Raw genomic sequence first — 14,009 nt, 5'->3', positions numbered from 1 at the left:
TCCTCTGTATATCACACTTCTCAGGTACTTCTCTTATGAACATTTCTATGTTATATACTGCAAGTTTTGGGAGCTGGATACAGATCATGATTTTTTGATCGACAAGGAGAACCTTATCAGATATGGTAACCATGCGCTTACCTACCGGATTGTTGATAGAATATTTTCTCAGGTTTGTGTCAGTTGGGCGTTACTTTAGATCAGTTTACCTGCTGTTCAGAGGAAGAAATTTCTTCCATTGAATGATTCTAATTATGATTTCACTCTCTTTTATATTATCTATCCAATTTCTCTCTCTCTCTCTCTCTCTCTCTCTATTGATATTATATGTATGTGTAAATTGATTATATGAACACTCACTTTTTCTGTTCTTTAATACTTCTCAGGTTGCAAGGAAGTTCACTAGTAAGGTTGAGGGTAAGATGGGGTATGAAGATTTTGTGTACTTCATACTGTCCGAGGAAGATAAATCATCTGATCCTAGTCTTGAGTATTGGTATGTCTGGACATCTTATTTGTGTTATACATCACTTTTGTTGCTTCTCATAATTTTGATATGTTTGATACGACTATTACACTTTTGTAATGTCCACCCTAAACTCTCTAATTTGACATCTTGCATCCTCAAACGACCTAAAAGTTATTATGTTTACCTTTTGTTATGACCAGTCAGATGAGCTAAAGCGCTAGATGACACCATCTTAATGGCTAGGTTGTAATTGAAGGTGCTCATTACTAGTTTCTAGTAATTTGAGAATGCAATGTATCAAAATTGGAAGTTTTGGATGCACATAGAAAATTGGTGATAGTTTGGGGGGCAAAGTGAAATATGGTCAATCTCATTTTCTTTTAGAGATGAGGGGGAAAATATATCTTACATTCTTAAATGGCCATCTCTTTTTGCAATGTGGAACCAAACTTTGTCTTTTTAGGCACTGCCTCTTTAAGCTATCACTTATCATCAATACACAAAACTAGCCACTACAAGCTTAAAAACAAATCTAGCTACTACAATACAACCGTTGCACAAAACACCTTTCAATCATTAAATGAACTTTGTTGCACAATATGACTCAACAGGGACCACAATTGACAGAAACAAGAGATATCGGCTAAATTACATGAAATTTTAACTTTTAAATGATTGTACATTTTTCGGATGGTTAAAATTAATTTAAGTGTAGAAATTTGGCTCACCTCAATCATCTCTAGCTTCAAAAATTAGACTGGGTTCCAAATAAGCCTAAATGAAGCTTTCTACCATAATTGTGGACAAGCTACGACGGAGAGGATCGAGAATGCAGCTAATCATGCTAAATGCATATTTAAAAGCCACTGTAGATACCGGAATTGCAAAACATTTTGTGTAACTTTTGAATTCATGCTTATATAATGGAGTTTGTCTTCCATCAAGCTAATATGTTAAACTTCCCCTTGTCTTCCTTGCAATTCCTAGCCAAGCATTTATCCACTGTTATTTTCCTTCCCAAAGAGTTTTTTGACTCTAAGTGTCTCTTAAATTAAGCCAACCTCAATTCCCTTTGATCCTCTACTCCACTAGTTGTGTTTTGCTCTTGTGCTCCAACATACACATTATATAAGCAAGTCAGAGCATATTTATGTTTATTAATTAACACAGCAACCTTGACAACATCATTAGCATGCACAGTTTCCAAACAACATTCAAGATCTCACAACTTGTATCAAGGATCAAGAAGCAACTCAATATACAACATATTCCATTCCATCCACGAAGTTGGAAGTTCTGTCTTGCATTCTCTTTAGATAAGAGCAAATCAGATAGACTTGACGGATATGGTAGATGGAATGGGTAGCTTGTCTTATGATGTCGACAGAGTTTCTTGTGTTATTAGGGCTGTAAATGAACTAGTCTGTTTGATAGCTCGATCGGTACTCGCTCGGTTAAACTCGAATCGAATTCGACTCGTGAAAAAAAAAAGCTCGCTCGTGAAAGCAGATACCCGCTCGAATTATAAATGACACATACCCGACAAAACTCGACTCGACTCGGCTAAGGCTCGTTAAGGCTCGTTCGTTTATGCTTGAGTCGACTCATTAGCTCGACTCGATTAAAACTCAGTCATATATTAATAAATATATACATAAACCTATGTATACATACACATATATATGTAGTAACTAATAATATAAGCAAACCACTTTTATAATTAAATATATAATATGTAATCTAATTACTTATGTCTATATATATAGTGAAAATACTTCATAAGTATATTTTATAATTTGTATAATAATTAGTCGATAAAACTTAAGAATTTAATATATTAGTATGTGGGAACCATATATGAAATAAATATATGCTATCATATTAAGTGAATGTACTAATAATATATGTAGGCATATAATATATTATTATTTTGGATAAATATCAACTAGTTAGATATTAATTATTTATCAATTTTATAATTCAATAAAGATTCTACTTGTTAGTTGTATAAATTTAATATTAGATTTTTTATTTTTTTAATTTATTAATTATTAAATCTTATTCAAAAAATAAAAAAATCCACAATTCGAGCTCGAGCTCGGCTCGACTTGAACTCGTTTGTGGGACGAGCTCGAGTTAAGTGTTTAGTTTATCGTGTTGAGGACGAACAAAGAATAAAAAAAATCACTAGCTTGGGCTCGAGCTCGAGCTTGAGTATTTTGAGTCGAGCTGAGTTCGGCAAGCCAAAAACCGGCTCGGCTCGGCTCGGCTCGGCTCGATTACAGCCCTATGTGTTATGATTTATTTAGAAATGTCACCCTTTCTTTATCTTCCACCTCCCTCGATACTTTTCAAATTTATCTTTCACACTAGTTGCGATTTTACATAATCCCTTCTTCACACTCTGTATCAATTTCATCTTGAATTATAACTAGAGCTCCATAAAAAAGAAATGCACTTGATATTATTACCCCGTGCGAAATGCAATATTGTTAACAAAGTTCAAGAAATTTCATTAACAACTTAGCTCTATTCCCATCCTCGCCATATCTAGATTACATGTTATAGTCTTAAGTATAAAGATTAATCTGATTACACTAGTAAATATATTTATTATTTATTCAATATTTATTTTATTTATTAGATAAAAAAATATGTTTTTTTGTTGCTTTGGTTGGTTTCGGGGTGCAAAATTCAAACCACAAAACCAAATCAAAAATTGAAAAAGGGATAACCGAAACCAAAGCCAACTGAGATACAGAGAACACCAAACCATACTGAAAAGCTGGTTAGTTTGATTTTGCTGATTTTCTTTACAAACCTATTCAGAGGTGAAATGATGAAAATAACATACCATTTAAACAGCTAAAATAATTTTAAAACTTCGAAGAATAGAAAAATAAAAACGAGGTAGCGCAGATCCACTCTTCTCTGCAGCCTCCCAATATTATATAGCTCATCTTTAGTTTGTCATGAACATATTTTATTTTTTATTTTTTGGTCCAAACTCAACTAGAAGCAAGACAATAGAGATTGAATTCATTTCTTTTTGAACTTGTCATTAATATGCATATCAGACATTTCTGCCATGGATGACTTTAATCTGCTATTCTTTGATATCCATACAGACTATTTATGCAATCCGGAATGCTCTAGTTTTGACACTATATTGTCTTTTCCAGGTTCAAATGCATTGATCTGGATGGAAATGGGATTCTCACACGGAATGAACTGCAATTCTTTTATGAGGAGCAGTTGCATCGAATGGAATGCATGGGCCAGGAGCCTGTGCTCTTTGAGGATATATTGTGCCAAATAATTGACATGATTGGACCAGAGGTTCACCTTCTCTTTTGTGCTTCTGGCTGTTTTTGTTTCCTTTACTCAATTTTTTTTAGAAAAAGGTACTTCTAATGGTAATTGAAGTATCATATAAATTGGTAACTTACTTTTTTCGAGTGAATTGATGTTGGACGTCCAGAAAACTTTTTTTTTTCTTTTTTCAGGTAAATTCCAAAAGGATAAAAATAAAACTCATAAACTACAACCCTAGTCTTAAACATGCTTTCAAACCATAACTCGTAACATCTCACCCCTACAATTGAACATTTTATTGCGAAGTTTCCCCCAAGTCAAATTGGGTGCTTATTGTTCTCCACTTAAGAGGTTGGTGACCATGGGAGCAAGGACAGTGACTCCCAAGGCAAGCCATTGATTTTTTTTTTTTTTTTTCAAAAGGTTTTTTGTTGAGATAATTTTTATGGTATATGGGAGTAATTTCATCATTTGACCCCCATTTGATGATGCCCTGATCTGGCCGAAAGGGCAACGCGTAATAAATGGTTGGTTTGCAGATGAATTGTAATGATTCATTGTTTGAAGGTGTGTTTGAGACTGAATAATAGTTTGTTGGGATCTTTTGTAATTTACCCTTTTGTTTTTATTTCTTTTCTTTTGGACTAAACAAGGAGTCTAGAAGCATAGTTTACCCTTTTGTATGAAACTTCGAAACTGGTCCTTTGACAAGGTTATTAATAGCAAATGTTGGTATGAAACTGGTCCTTTGATAAGATTACTTTCCAACTCAGTTGGCTAATAGTAGCAAATATTTCTTGAATCTTCCTGCAAAGACATCATGAATTAAAGATTAGTCTGTTGTTTTTTACTCCAAGTTTTCGTGCTTGCAGAATGAGAGCTATATCACACTACGTGACCTGAAAGGGTGTAAACTTTCAGGAAGTGTATTCAATATCCTTTTTAACCTTAATAAGTTTATGGCCTTCGAAACTCGTGATCCATTTCTCATTCGCCAGGTACTTGATATGCTTCTATTTCTTAATCATTGTTTGATGACATTACATGAGAAAAAAAAGTGGTATGCTGCTGCTTGCCATTGTTGGTGACAGAATGATGTTGTGTTTTGAGCAGGAACGTGAAAATCCAACATTGACAGAATGGGATCGCTTTGCACATAGAGAATATATTAGACTTTCGATGGAGGAAGATGTTGAAGATGCCTCCAATGGGAGTGCAGAAGTCTGGGATGAATCACTTGAGGCTCCTTTCTGAGTTAAGTTTGGTAGCCTACTTCAGTTTCTGTGATTATAGTTCCCTATTCTTTTCTTCTTCGTTGGCCATTTTCTTTTCTAATATATATCTTGTGATGCCCCCTACTCCAAGTTGGTTATTAGACGGGCTGTCAAGATGTCAGGATACGTAACACCGGGTTACACATCCTTTGTAATAAATGCATGCATGCAACCTAGCATGTTACTAAGCAATATGAAATTCGCAGCAGATAGATAAGTCTTTAGCTTGTTCATGTACCAGAAAATTTAAAGCACCATAACGTCAAGAGAATACCATAAGTCACCATAACGCAGCAGATAGATAAGCTCCCGTTTGGATTCAAAGATAAATTGAGATAGTTTTAGATGAGTTGAATAAAATATTGTTAGAATATTATTTTTTAATATTATTATTGTTTTGAGATTTGAAAAAGTTGAATTGTTTATTATATTTTGTGTATGAGTTTGGAAAAGTTGTAATGATGAGATGAGATGAGTTGAAATGAGTTGACAATCCAAACCAGGGCTAAGTCTTTAGCTTGTTCAGAATGCCTTTCGCTGCACAAAGATCATTCATCAACTCAGATATTGTATAAAGCTTTTACTCATTGTGTAGGTCAACCTGAGTTGACTAAATGAACCTAGCATGGATTGGAGGATCATATCCACCTGAGATTCTGCATTGATCTTTGCACCCAAGATCTCCAATTCATTTAGGTGAGAAGATCATTTTTAAAAACAATTCTGAATGAAAATGGAGTCTATGTGCACAATATGGTGACACTTCAGTGAGGGTATTTATCCCACAAGTTGGTGATGGATAGAGGGATTCCAAGTGTATGATTTGTGCACAAATGGTCTCTACTTATAGACCTGAATGCATTGTGTGGCTCCTCGTTCCTCAGTAAGGGACCTGGCGAGGATTCGTGGTGCCAAGGGTGCCAACCAAACGGACAACACTAGGGTTTGGTCGAGTTAGGTGTGCCTCATCTAGTTGGAAGTGCACGTGTGAGGTTAGAGATGTAGAATCGCAGCGGAAAGGATAAAGGTCTAGTCGGTAAACTAAGACCTTGTAGTACCAGATGTCTATATCACATCATAGAACAAATAATGTCATTCATCATTAATTCCATCCTTATAAATATACATGCATCCCAAATACCAATGCCTAAAGGGCGGCAGACCGAATACAAGCAGTTGCCCATTTTGAAAGAAATAAGTACCATTACCTTTGCAATGCCACTACCGTCTTTGCTGTTGTCAATCTTCACCACCCTAGCCGTCATCTCCACCAGCCCCAGCACCATAACCTAATACAACCACTCGACCACCACTGCAATGATCTTCAGTTCCATTGTCCCTCACTGCTATGAACTACATAACACCACATGGCCACTATTACATTATCATTGACATAAAATCTTAATTCCATCAATTTGAATGCTTCTCTTCAATATATTATATTTGTTGTTTCTCAGTACAGGTCTTGCCAAGGAAGCTCCGGATTCTTGTAAATTGGCCATCCGTCAAACTGTTGAATTCATGTATCAGTTCTTGAATGGGCTGTGCAGATACTATCGACCACATCAGGCAGAAATTGTTTGCGTGGATTTGTGGATTGGGTTTTTGATGCGCCGGAAGTGAGTGTTCAGATCCCACTGCATTGAATTGACATACAATGAGAGTTACAAAGGAACCTCCCTTTACACCATTCAAAACTCTCTCCTGGAGGTGAGTATATAATGCCAGATTGAAGTAATTTGGAGCATTTAGTATATTTGATATTTTTCCTTTTTCGATTATCTTTGTAAGATATAATTTGTCTTCCTCGTCTCTTTTTATCCCTTTTTGAGTTACTGAATCGTAATTTATCTGCTTTTGGAAATTTTGGCTTAAATTCTCGTCATATGTCAATTTGATTCTAGTTTGTCTGTTCCTTGATATGAATAAGATGTCATCAATGTTTTCATTAACGCCCTATGTTTCTGAATAAACTAGCTTCTGCTCGAAAATGAACCAATGGCATTGTTCCCTTTTTTTGTTCTGGTGGATGACATGGCTTTTGCGACGGCTTGGCGAGTAGCAAGCCACTAGCCTCAATACACTTTTTTCTTTTTTCATTTCACTTCTAGCCATTTTCATAGAGTTGAAGAGGGATGGGAAAAAAATAATAAAAAAAAAAAAAAAAAAAAAAAATTTACCTCCGAAGGTGTAATGAATCCTCCAGTGAAGGAAACATTAATATAGAAGATAAAGGAGATCAAGAACAAGGAAGAGATAATACTAGATGAATGTAACAATTATGCAAGAGATGAACAATAAAGAAGATGATAATGGCTATGCCTTGGGATATTTGAGGTTTCCAATTTCTCTCAAAGAAAATATAAACTGTTTTAACAATAATTTTTCAGATCCCCAAACAAGGACTCCCTTTCCTCTTCATGTACTGAAGATGATGACTTAATTCGGAGCAACCAACTAAGGGCATAGCCAATTTTAACTCACATTAACTGGGCCCATGGGCCACTAAACTATTTTAACGATTCAAATAAAAATAAAAGATAACAAATCAGTAGGAGCCCATCAAGCCCAGTCCAATTTAATTGGATTCGTAACAGAAGGGTCTTAGGTTTCTAGCTCCAAAATCATAATTGCACTAAAAATTTTATTTCATGACGAAAGCTCCAATGACTAAATATTGCAATTGACTCCGTAAAATATCTATGAAGAATGACATATAATATATACAGTTTACTTTCTCCAACTTAATTTCCTTGTGTATCAAATTTAATATTTTGATTATTTTTTTACTCATAGAATCACATTCTATAGAATAATTTAATTTTATTAACTCCTTGCTAAAATACTCAGAGCAGAGATTCAGCATAATCTCAATGCCCATTAAATTTATCTTAAGGGGATATTGTATTATACCTCAAAAGAGATTATGGATTTCGTCTTGAAGATCAATGTTCATTCAATACTAAATGTAATATTATCCACGTACTAAGATATTGACCCAATAGAATCTCACCCCTGAATACATTGAAGTCATATTTGAGTTCACAACCTTCTCATAGATGAGTTGAGATGGTTTGTGAACAGTAGTAAGATTTGTGAGTTAAAATTTGTGAATAGTTATGAGATCTCCCAATCCAAATCGGCTCTAAGACAGTAATAGAAAACTTACTTTCAATTGACAACATAATAAATTTATGTGGTCTATTTCAATGAAATTTCTGTGAAATAGATGAGGAGAGACGTGTGAAATACTGGGTGCACACAAGATCCTGCAGGAAAATCGAGGCGGTATGCAACTTGCCCAATTCACTCTAGAACTCAAAAAGGGCCATAGTAGCGAGCGGCCAACTTCATGTTTGTCCTCATTTCCACTGTCTGCTGCCTATATGGTTGTAGTTGAACGTAAACTTGGTCACCTGGTTGGAAACTCCTTTCTTGATGTCCATAGTCATATTGCAACTTCATTCAGTTTTGTTCTTTCTGAAGCTTGAGGCGTACTTCCTTCACATGCTGATCTCGCTCGGTAAGAGTCTGAGCGACCATGTCCACTCGTGCAGTTCCAAGTACATATGACAGTAGCGTGGGTGGAGTTCGGCCATATACCACTTCATATGGATATCGTCCAGTGCTGGAATGAGAGCTGGTGTTGTATACGTATTCAACCCAAGGAAGCCACTTTACCCATGCCGAAGGTGTGGAGCTGGTGAAGCAATGTAAATACATTTCGAGAATGTGATTAACCACCTCGGTTTGACCGTCCATCTGCAGATAGTATGAGGAGCTGAAGTTGAATTTAATCCCTTGTAATTGGAAGAGCTCTTGCCAAAAGTTGCTAGTGAAGGTGGGATCTCTATCACATACAATGGAAGTAGGAAGCCTGTGCAACTTAAACACATTTTCAAAAAATACTTGGGCCACCATTGTTGCTGTAAATGGATGTCTGAGAGGCACAAAATGGGCGCATTTGGAAAATTGATCAACCACAACGTAAATGACACTCTTTCCTTGTGAAGTGGGTAGTCCTGCTATGAAATCCATAGACAGGTCCGACCACACGGCAACCAAAATTGTTAAAGGTTGGAGGAGCCCAGCTGGTTTGGTGTGTACGCTCTTGTGTCGCTAGCAAACGTCACAACCATGGATGAAGGCCTTAACTTGAGACATCGCCCCTGGCCAGTAAAACACAGCCTTGAGACACTACCAAGCTTTATGAAACCCTTCATGAGTTCTAGCATGAAACTCACAGATGATTTGTTGGGTCAGCGGCAAATTTGGCCTCAGATAAATTTGCTCCATATAAAAAATTATCCCTGACTTGAAACTCCATGATCCAATGGCTTTGCCATCTTGAATGTTTTTTGCTAATGACTGCAACTCTGGTTCGTTTATCACTTCCTCCCTAATGGGTTCGGTCCATAGTGGTAATGGCATGCTGAGAGCAAACTTTTTTTTTTCCTGATGGAGGCCTTCCTCTTGCCTGGATAGACAGTCTGCAGTAGAGTTCTCACATCCTCTTTTATATTCGATCACAAAATTGTAACCCATAAGCTTGACTAACCACTTTTGTTGTGCTTCAGTAGCAATGGTTTGATCCCATAAATATCGCAAGCTCCTCTGATCTGTTTGGACCACAAACCTGTTTTCGAGTAAATATGGCCTCCATTTTTGGATGGCAGCAACTAATGCCATGATTGCCTTCTCGTAAGTTGATCGGCTTAAATTCCGACCTTGTAGTGCCTTGCTAAAGTAGGCGATGGGCCTACCTTCTTGCATGAGTACAGCGCCTAAGCCAAAGCCTGATGCATCGCACTCCACCACAAATTGCTTGGAAAAATCCAGTAATGCTAGGAATGGTCCAGTAGTCATTGCTTGCTTTACTTGAATGAAAGCGGCCTCTGCTCCTTCGTTCCAGCCAAAAGCATCTTTCTTGAGTAGCTGTGTAAGTGAGCTTGCAATTTGGCCGTAGTTACGGATGAATTTTCGGTAATAACCGATCAAGTCGAGAAACCCACGTAAGGCTTTAACAGAGGTGGGTCTAGGCCATTCCGTCATTGCGACTACTTTTTCCGGATCCATTGCTACTCCATGTTCGAAAGTGAGGTGCCCCAAATAATTGATCTAGTCCTGCCCAAATTGATACTTATCCATCCTCACAAACAAATGGTTAGATTGCAACGTGTTCAGCACCACCCGAGGGTGTGATAAATGATCCTCCCACGTTCAACTATAAACCAGTATATCGTCAAAAAATACCAACACATACCTCCCTAAAACAGACTTAAAAATCTCGTTCATGAGGGACTGGAAGGTCAAGGGGGCGTTGGTAAGTCCAAACGGCATCACGAGAAATTGGTAATGTCCATGGTGCGTCCGGAATGGTGTTTTTTCACATCTTTTGCATGCATCTTTATCTCGTGATATCCCGAGCGAAGGTCCAACTTGGAATTTCTTTTTGCTACATTTAACTCATCCAACAACTCGTCAATAATGGGTATAGGAAATTTATCATTTATCGTGATTTGGTTGAGTGCCCTGTAATCCACACACAGGCGCCATGAGTCGTCCCTCTTCTTAACCATCAACACTGGTGAAGAATACGGATTGGTACTGGTTCGCACCACGCCTGATTGCAAGAGACTTGATATCACCTTTTCGATTTCTCCTTTCATATAATGAGGGTAGCGATATGGCCGCACGTTAATGGGTCTCGAACCAGGCTTCAAAGGAATGTGGTGGTTGTGAGATCGGTCTGGTGGGAGTCTGGTTGGTTCAGCAAATAGGCCTTTATATTCCTGCAATATTTTTCCCACTTCATGGGTTGTGGTGGTAGTACCTGCAATATCAGCACTCAATTTAATGGAGAAAAATTCTGCTGCAGTTTTAGGTCCCTTGCGAGTCATATGAAGCAATTGACAACGAAAACCAGACTTCCTTCTGCAAAGTTCTCTTGCCACTTCCTTCTCCTCGACCAATCTATAATTCAGCCCTCTTATTCCCTTCAACTCCATCTGCCTTCCCTTATACTTGAAACTCATTACAAGTTTTGCAAAGTCCCACCAAATTGGGCCTAGCGTACGTAGCCATTGGGTGCCAAGTACTGCATCACACCCTTCAAATGCCAACAAGAAAAAATCAATAGAGAACTGGGTACCTTGGAACCATACCCTCACTCCATTGTAACGCCCCTCACAGTCTAGCTTTTCTCCATTAGCCACCATCACCTTCATACCTTGTGTCCACTGGGAAGTCAACCCCATTTTTTTTGCAGATGAAGCATTCAAAAAATTATGAGAGCTTCCAGAATCTAAAAGGATGATAGGAACCAAGGTGGGCCTACTCTTAAAGATCCTTTGCAAGTTCCAGATGGGCCAATTACAAGATCAAGGGCTAAGAAGATCAATGAAGCAATGCAATGATTGGTGCAATCCACTTGGGATGAAGCCAGCAAGAGCCCAACACTGAAGATGGGTCTGAAAGAAGAAGAACCAGCTTTGATCCACTTTATTCAAGCTGTGGAAGACATGACTTAGAGATACGGCCTATTGTTATTGGAGGCTTCTAATTTGGTTAAATGATTTATTTTATTAATTTAGAATAAGTGGGCTTGAAGATGCTTGGCTCACATGTCTTATTTCTTATGAACTATGTATTTGGGAAGGCCTTGTATTTTAGCCAAGGGCTTATTTGGAAAGTTACATTTTAGGAACTAGGGTTTCATCAATTTATTGTAGGGGTTACTGTAGCCGCGCGTACTGTAGCCGGTACTGTTCATCAAGGGTAATTTTGGGTAAAATGGGCTTTATTTTGGCTAAGGTTTTGATTAGGTTTGGGTTTAAAAACTCTTTGTAGCCTCATTTGAGAGGGCAGACAATATTGAATTTTATTTGTGAGTTGAGTTTTCTCCTCTTGTTCTTGATTGAACTCTTGAACTTATCAAAGGTAAATCACAACCTTTGTGGCGTTCCTCCTTTGTAATCTGGGTTCTTGAGACGGGTTCTTCAACGGGTCTAGATTTTAATATAATCTAGGTTCTTGAAACAAGTTCTCATCGGGTCTAGATTCTCCATCCTTGACTTGATTTTTGGCTTTCTTGGGAAGTTTTCAAATTGATTGTAGGTTCAAGGGAATTCATTCCCGCGGGTTCATATCAAAGGACTATGATGCCGTACCCCATAACTGCTCCCCGAATCCTCATTGTCTGTGGTGACATGGTACCCACCATCACATGTATTGAGATCATTGGCTCCTCATTAAACTCGTTTTGCTCCTCACTATTGCCTTCATCATTAATTTCTTCCTCATGCACATATATCCCCTCAATTAGAAAAAGCTTCTTACAGCGATGGCCTGGTACAAATTGCTCATCATAATTAAGGCAAAGGAATTTCTTCCTCCGTTCTTGTAACTCGCTTGGAGTGAGGCATCGAATGGACGGTGTTTTTGTTCTTGATAAGTTGGCTGAGGGCAGAGGGGGTGGCGTTGGTTCCATAGGCATTTGTCATCTGGCCTCCATCTGCATTGGTTTCTTTAAATTTCTCGCTTCAAAGAGTCTTGCTAAACAAATTACGTCCATAATGGACGAGGGATGCGTAGCCTGTACATCCGTGCGTAAGGGTTCCTTGAGTCCACTGATAAAACATCCTAGCAGATGGTTGGGGGAGAGTCCACCCACTCAGCTTAAAAGTTGTTCAAACTACAATTGATACTCTTAGACAGACCTTGTTTGCCGCAGCTTGCTTAGCGAACCAAAGTGACCTTTGAACATGGTTGGACCATAACGAGCTCACAAGCCTCTCCCTTCAGTGCCTCCCAGGATACTATTTCTTCACTATCGGAGGCGTTCCCTCGAATCCCCGTGCTCTATACATTTTGGTTTTAGGTGACCGTGAGGTGGTGGTCGTGAAACACGTCCATAACAGTTGGCACCATTTGTGGGATTTGTTAAGTCTCACACTTTGTGTGCTTTTCACATGCCCATCACTACTCGGTCTCAAGCAACTAGAGATCAGGGAGAAACTTCACAAAACATGGAGGAGAAGATTGCGGAAATGGAAGAGATGATAAAGAAGCTTTCCACTAAGGTGGATTTCTTGCGTAAGGAAAATAAGACTCTTAAGTCACGAAATGAGTCGTCAGCTGAGGATGCGACACCTAGTCAAGCTGATAGGGTAGAGATGGAGGCAAATAGTGCAAGAAAAAGCCATCAAGAAAACGAGGAAGCAAAGAAATTGCACCACGACATACGTAGGTTAATGGATAAATATAAGGAGATGGCCTAGAAGATAGGGACGTCTTCTTTGGTCCATCAGTTGCTATATAGCACAAATCTATCGTTTTCTATGAAAATAGTGACAATGCCCTTGATATGAATCCGTGGGAATGGAATCCCTTGAACCCACAATCAATTTGAAAACTTCCCAAGAAAGCCAAAATCAAGCCAATGGATGGAGAACCTAGACCCGATGAGAACTCGTTTCAAGAACCTAGATTATATTAAAATCTAGACCCGTTGAAGAACCCGTCTCAAGAACCCAGATTACAAAGGAGGAATACCACAAAGGTTGTGATTTACCTTTGATAAGTTTAAAAGTTCAATTAAGAACAAGAGGAGTAAAACTCAACTTACAATGAATAAATTCATCAAATTTCATAAACTTCATAAACTGATTAAAATGAGGCTACATAGAGTATTTAAAGCAAAACCTAATGAAACCCTAGCCAAAATAAACCCCCATCTTCCAAAAGTGCCCCTGGATGAACAGTGACGCGCTACAGTAACTCGGCTACAGTAACCCTAACTCTAGTTCAATAAAATAATAACTTTCCCAACATGTCCTTGCATAGGCCCCCTTAAGTGCTTCCCATAATAAACTCAATTATTCTAAACTAATAAAATAAGTTCTTTAAATGAATTAAATAATTTGAAACCCTTCAAGAGCCCAAAGCCTTTA

At 37.9% G+C, this 14,009-nt stretch overlaps 1 protein-coding gene across 7 annotated transcripts in view; it reads left to right on the top strand.

Annotated features, from left to right (window-relative positions):
* Positions 1–7,008, top strand: part of LOC109000817 (serine/threonine protein phosphatase 2A regulatory subunit B''beta-like) — a 21,867-nt gene extending 14,859 nt beyond the window's left edge. For 3 of the 7 annotated variants that reach the window (XM_018977833.2, XM_018977830.2, XM_018977834.2), the window contains 6 exons: positions 25–172; positions 387–496; positions 3,652–3,808; positions 4,657–4,782; positions 4,898–5,038; positions 6,521–7,008. In XM_018977833.2, the coding sequence (XP_018833378.2) occupies positions 25–172; positions 387–496; positions 3,652–3,808; positions 4,657–4,782; positions 4,898–5,038 (682 nt within the window). In that variant the 3' untranslated portion in view covers positions 6,521–7,008. Of the gene's footprint in view, positions 1–24; positions 173–386; positions 497–3,651; positions 3,809–4,656; positions 4,783–4,897; positions 5,039–5,653; positions 5,755–6,515 lie in introns of all 7 variants that reach the window. The other 4 variants (XR_004801738.1, XR_001997773.2, XR_001997774.2 and 1 more) reach the window with 3 other exon arrangements.
* The last annotated feature ends 7,001 nt before the right edge of the window (positions 7,009–14,009 follow it).

The sequence above is a fragment of the Juglans regia genome, chromosome 6 (assembly GCF_001411555.2).
Source record: "Juglans regia cultivar Chandler chromosome 6, Walnut 2.0, whole genome shotgun sequence".
Classification (NCBI taxonomy): domain Eukaryota; kingdom Viridiplantae; phylum Streptophyta; class Magnoliopsida; order Fagales; family Juglandaceae; genus Juglans; species Juglans regia.
The sequence above is the reverse complement of the archived record's forward strand: the minus strand, read 5'-3'. Positions and strand labels throughout refer to the sequence as shown.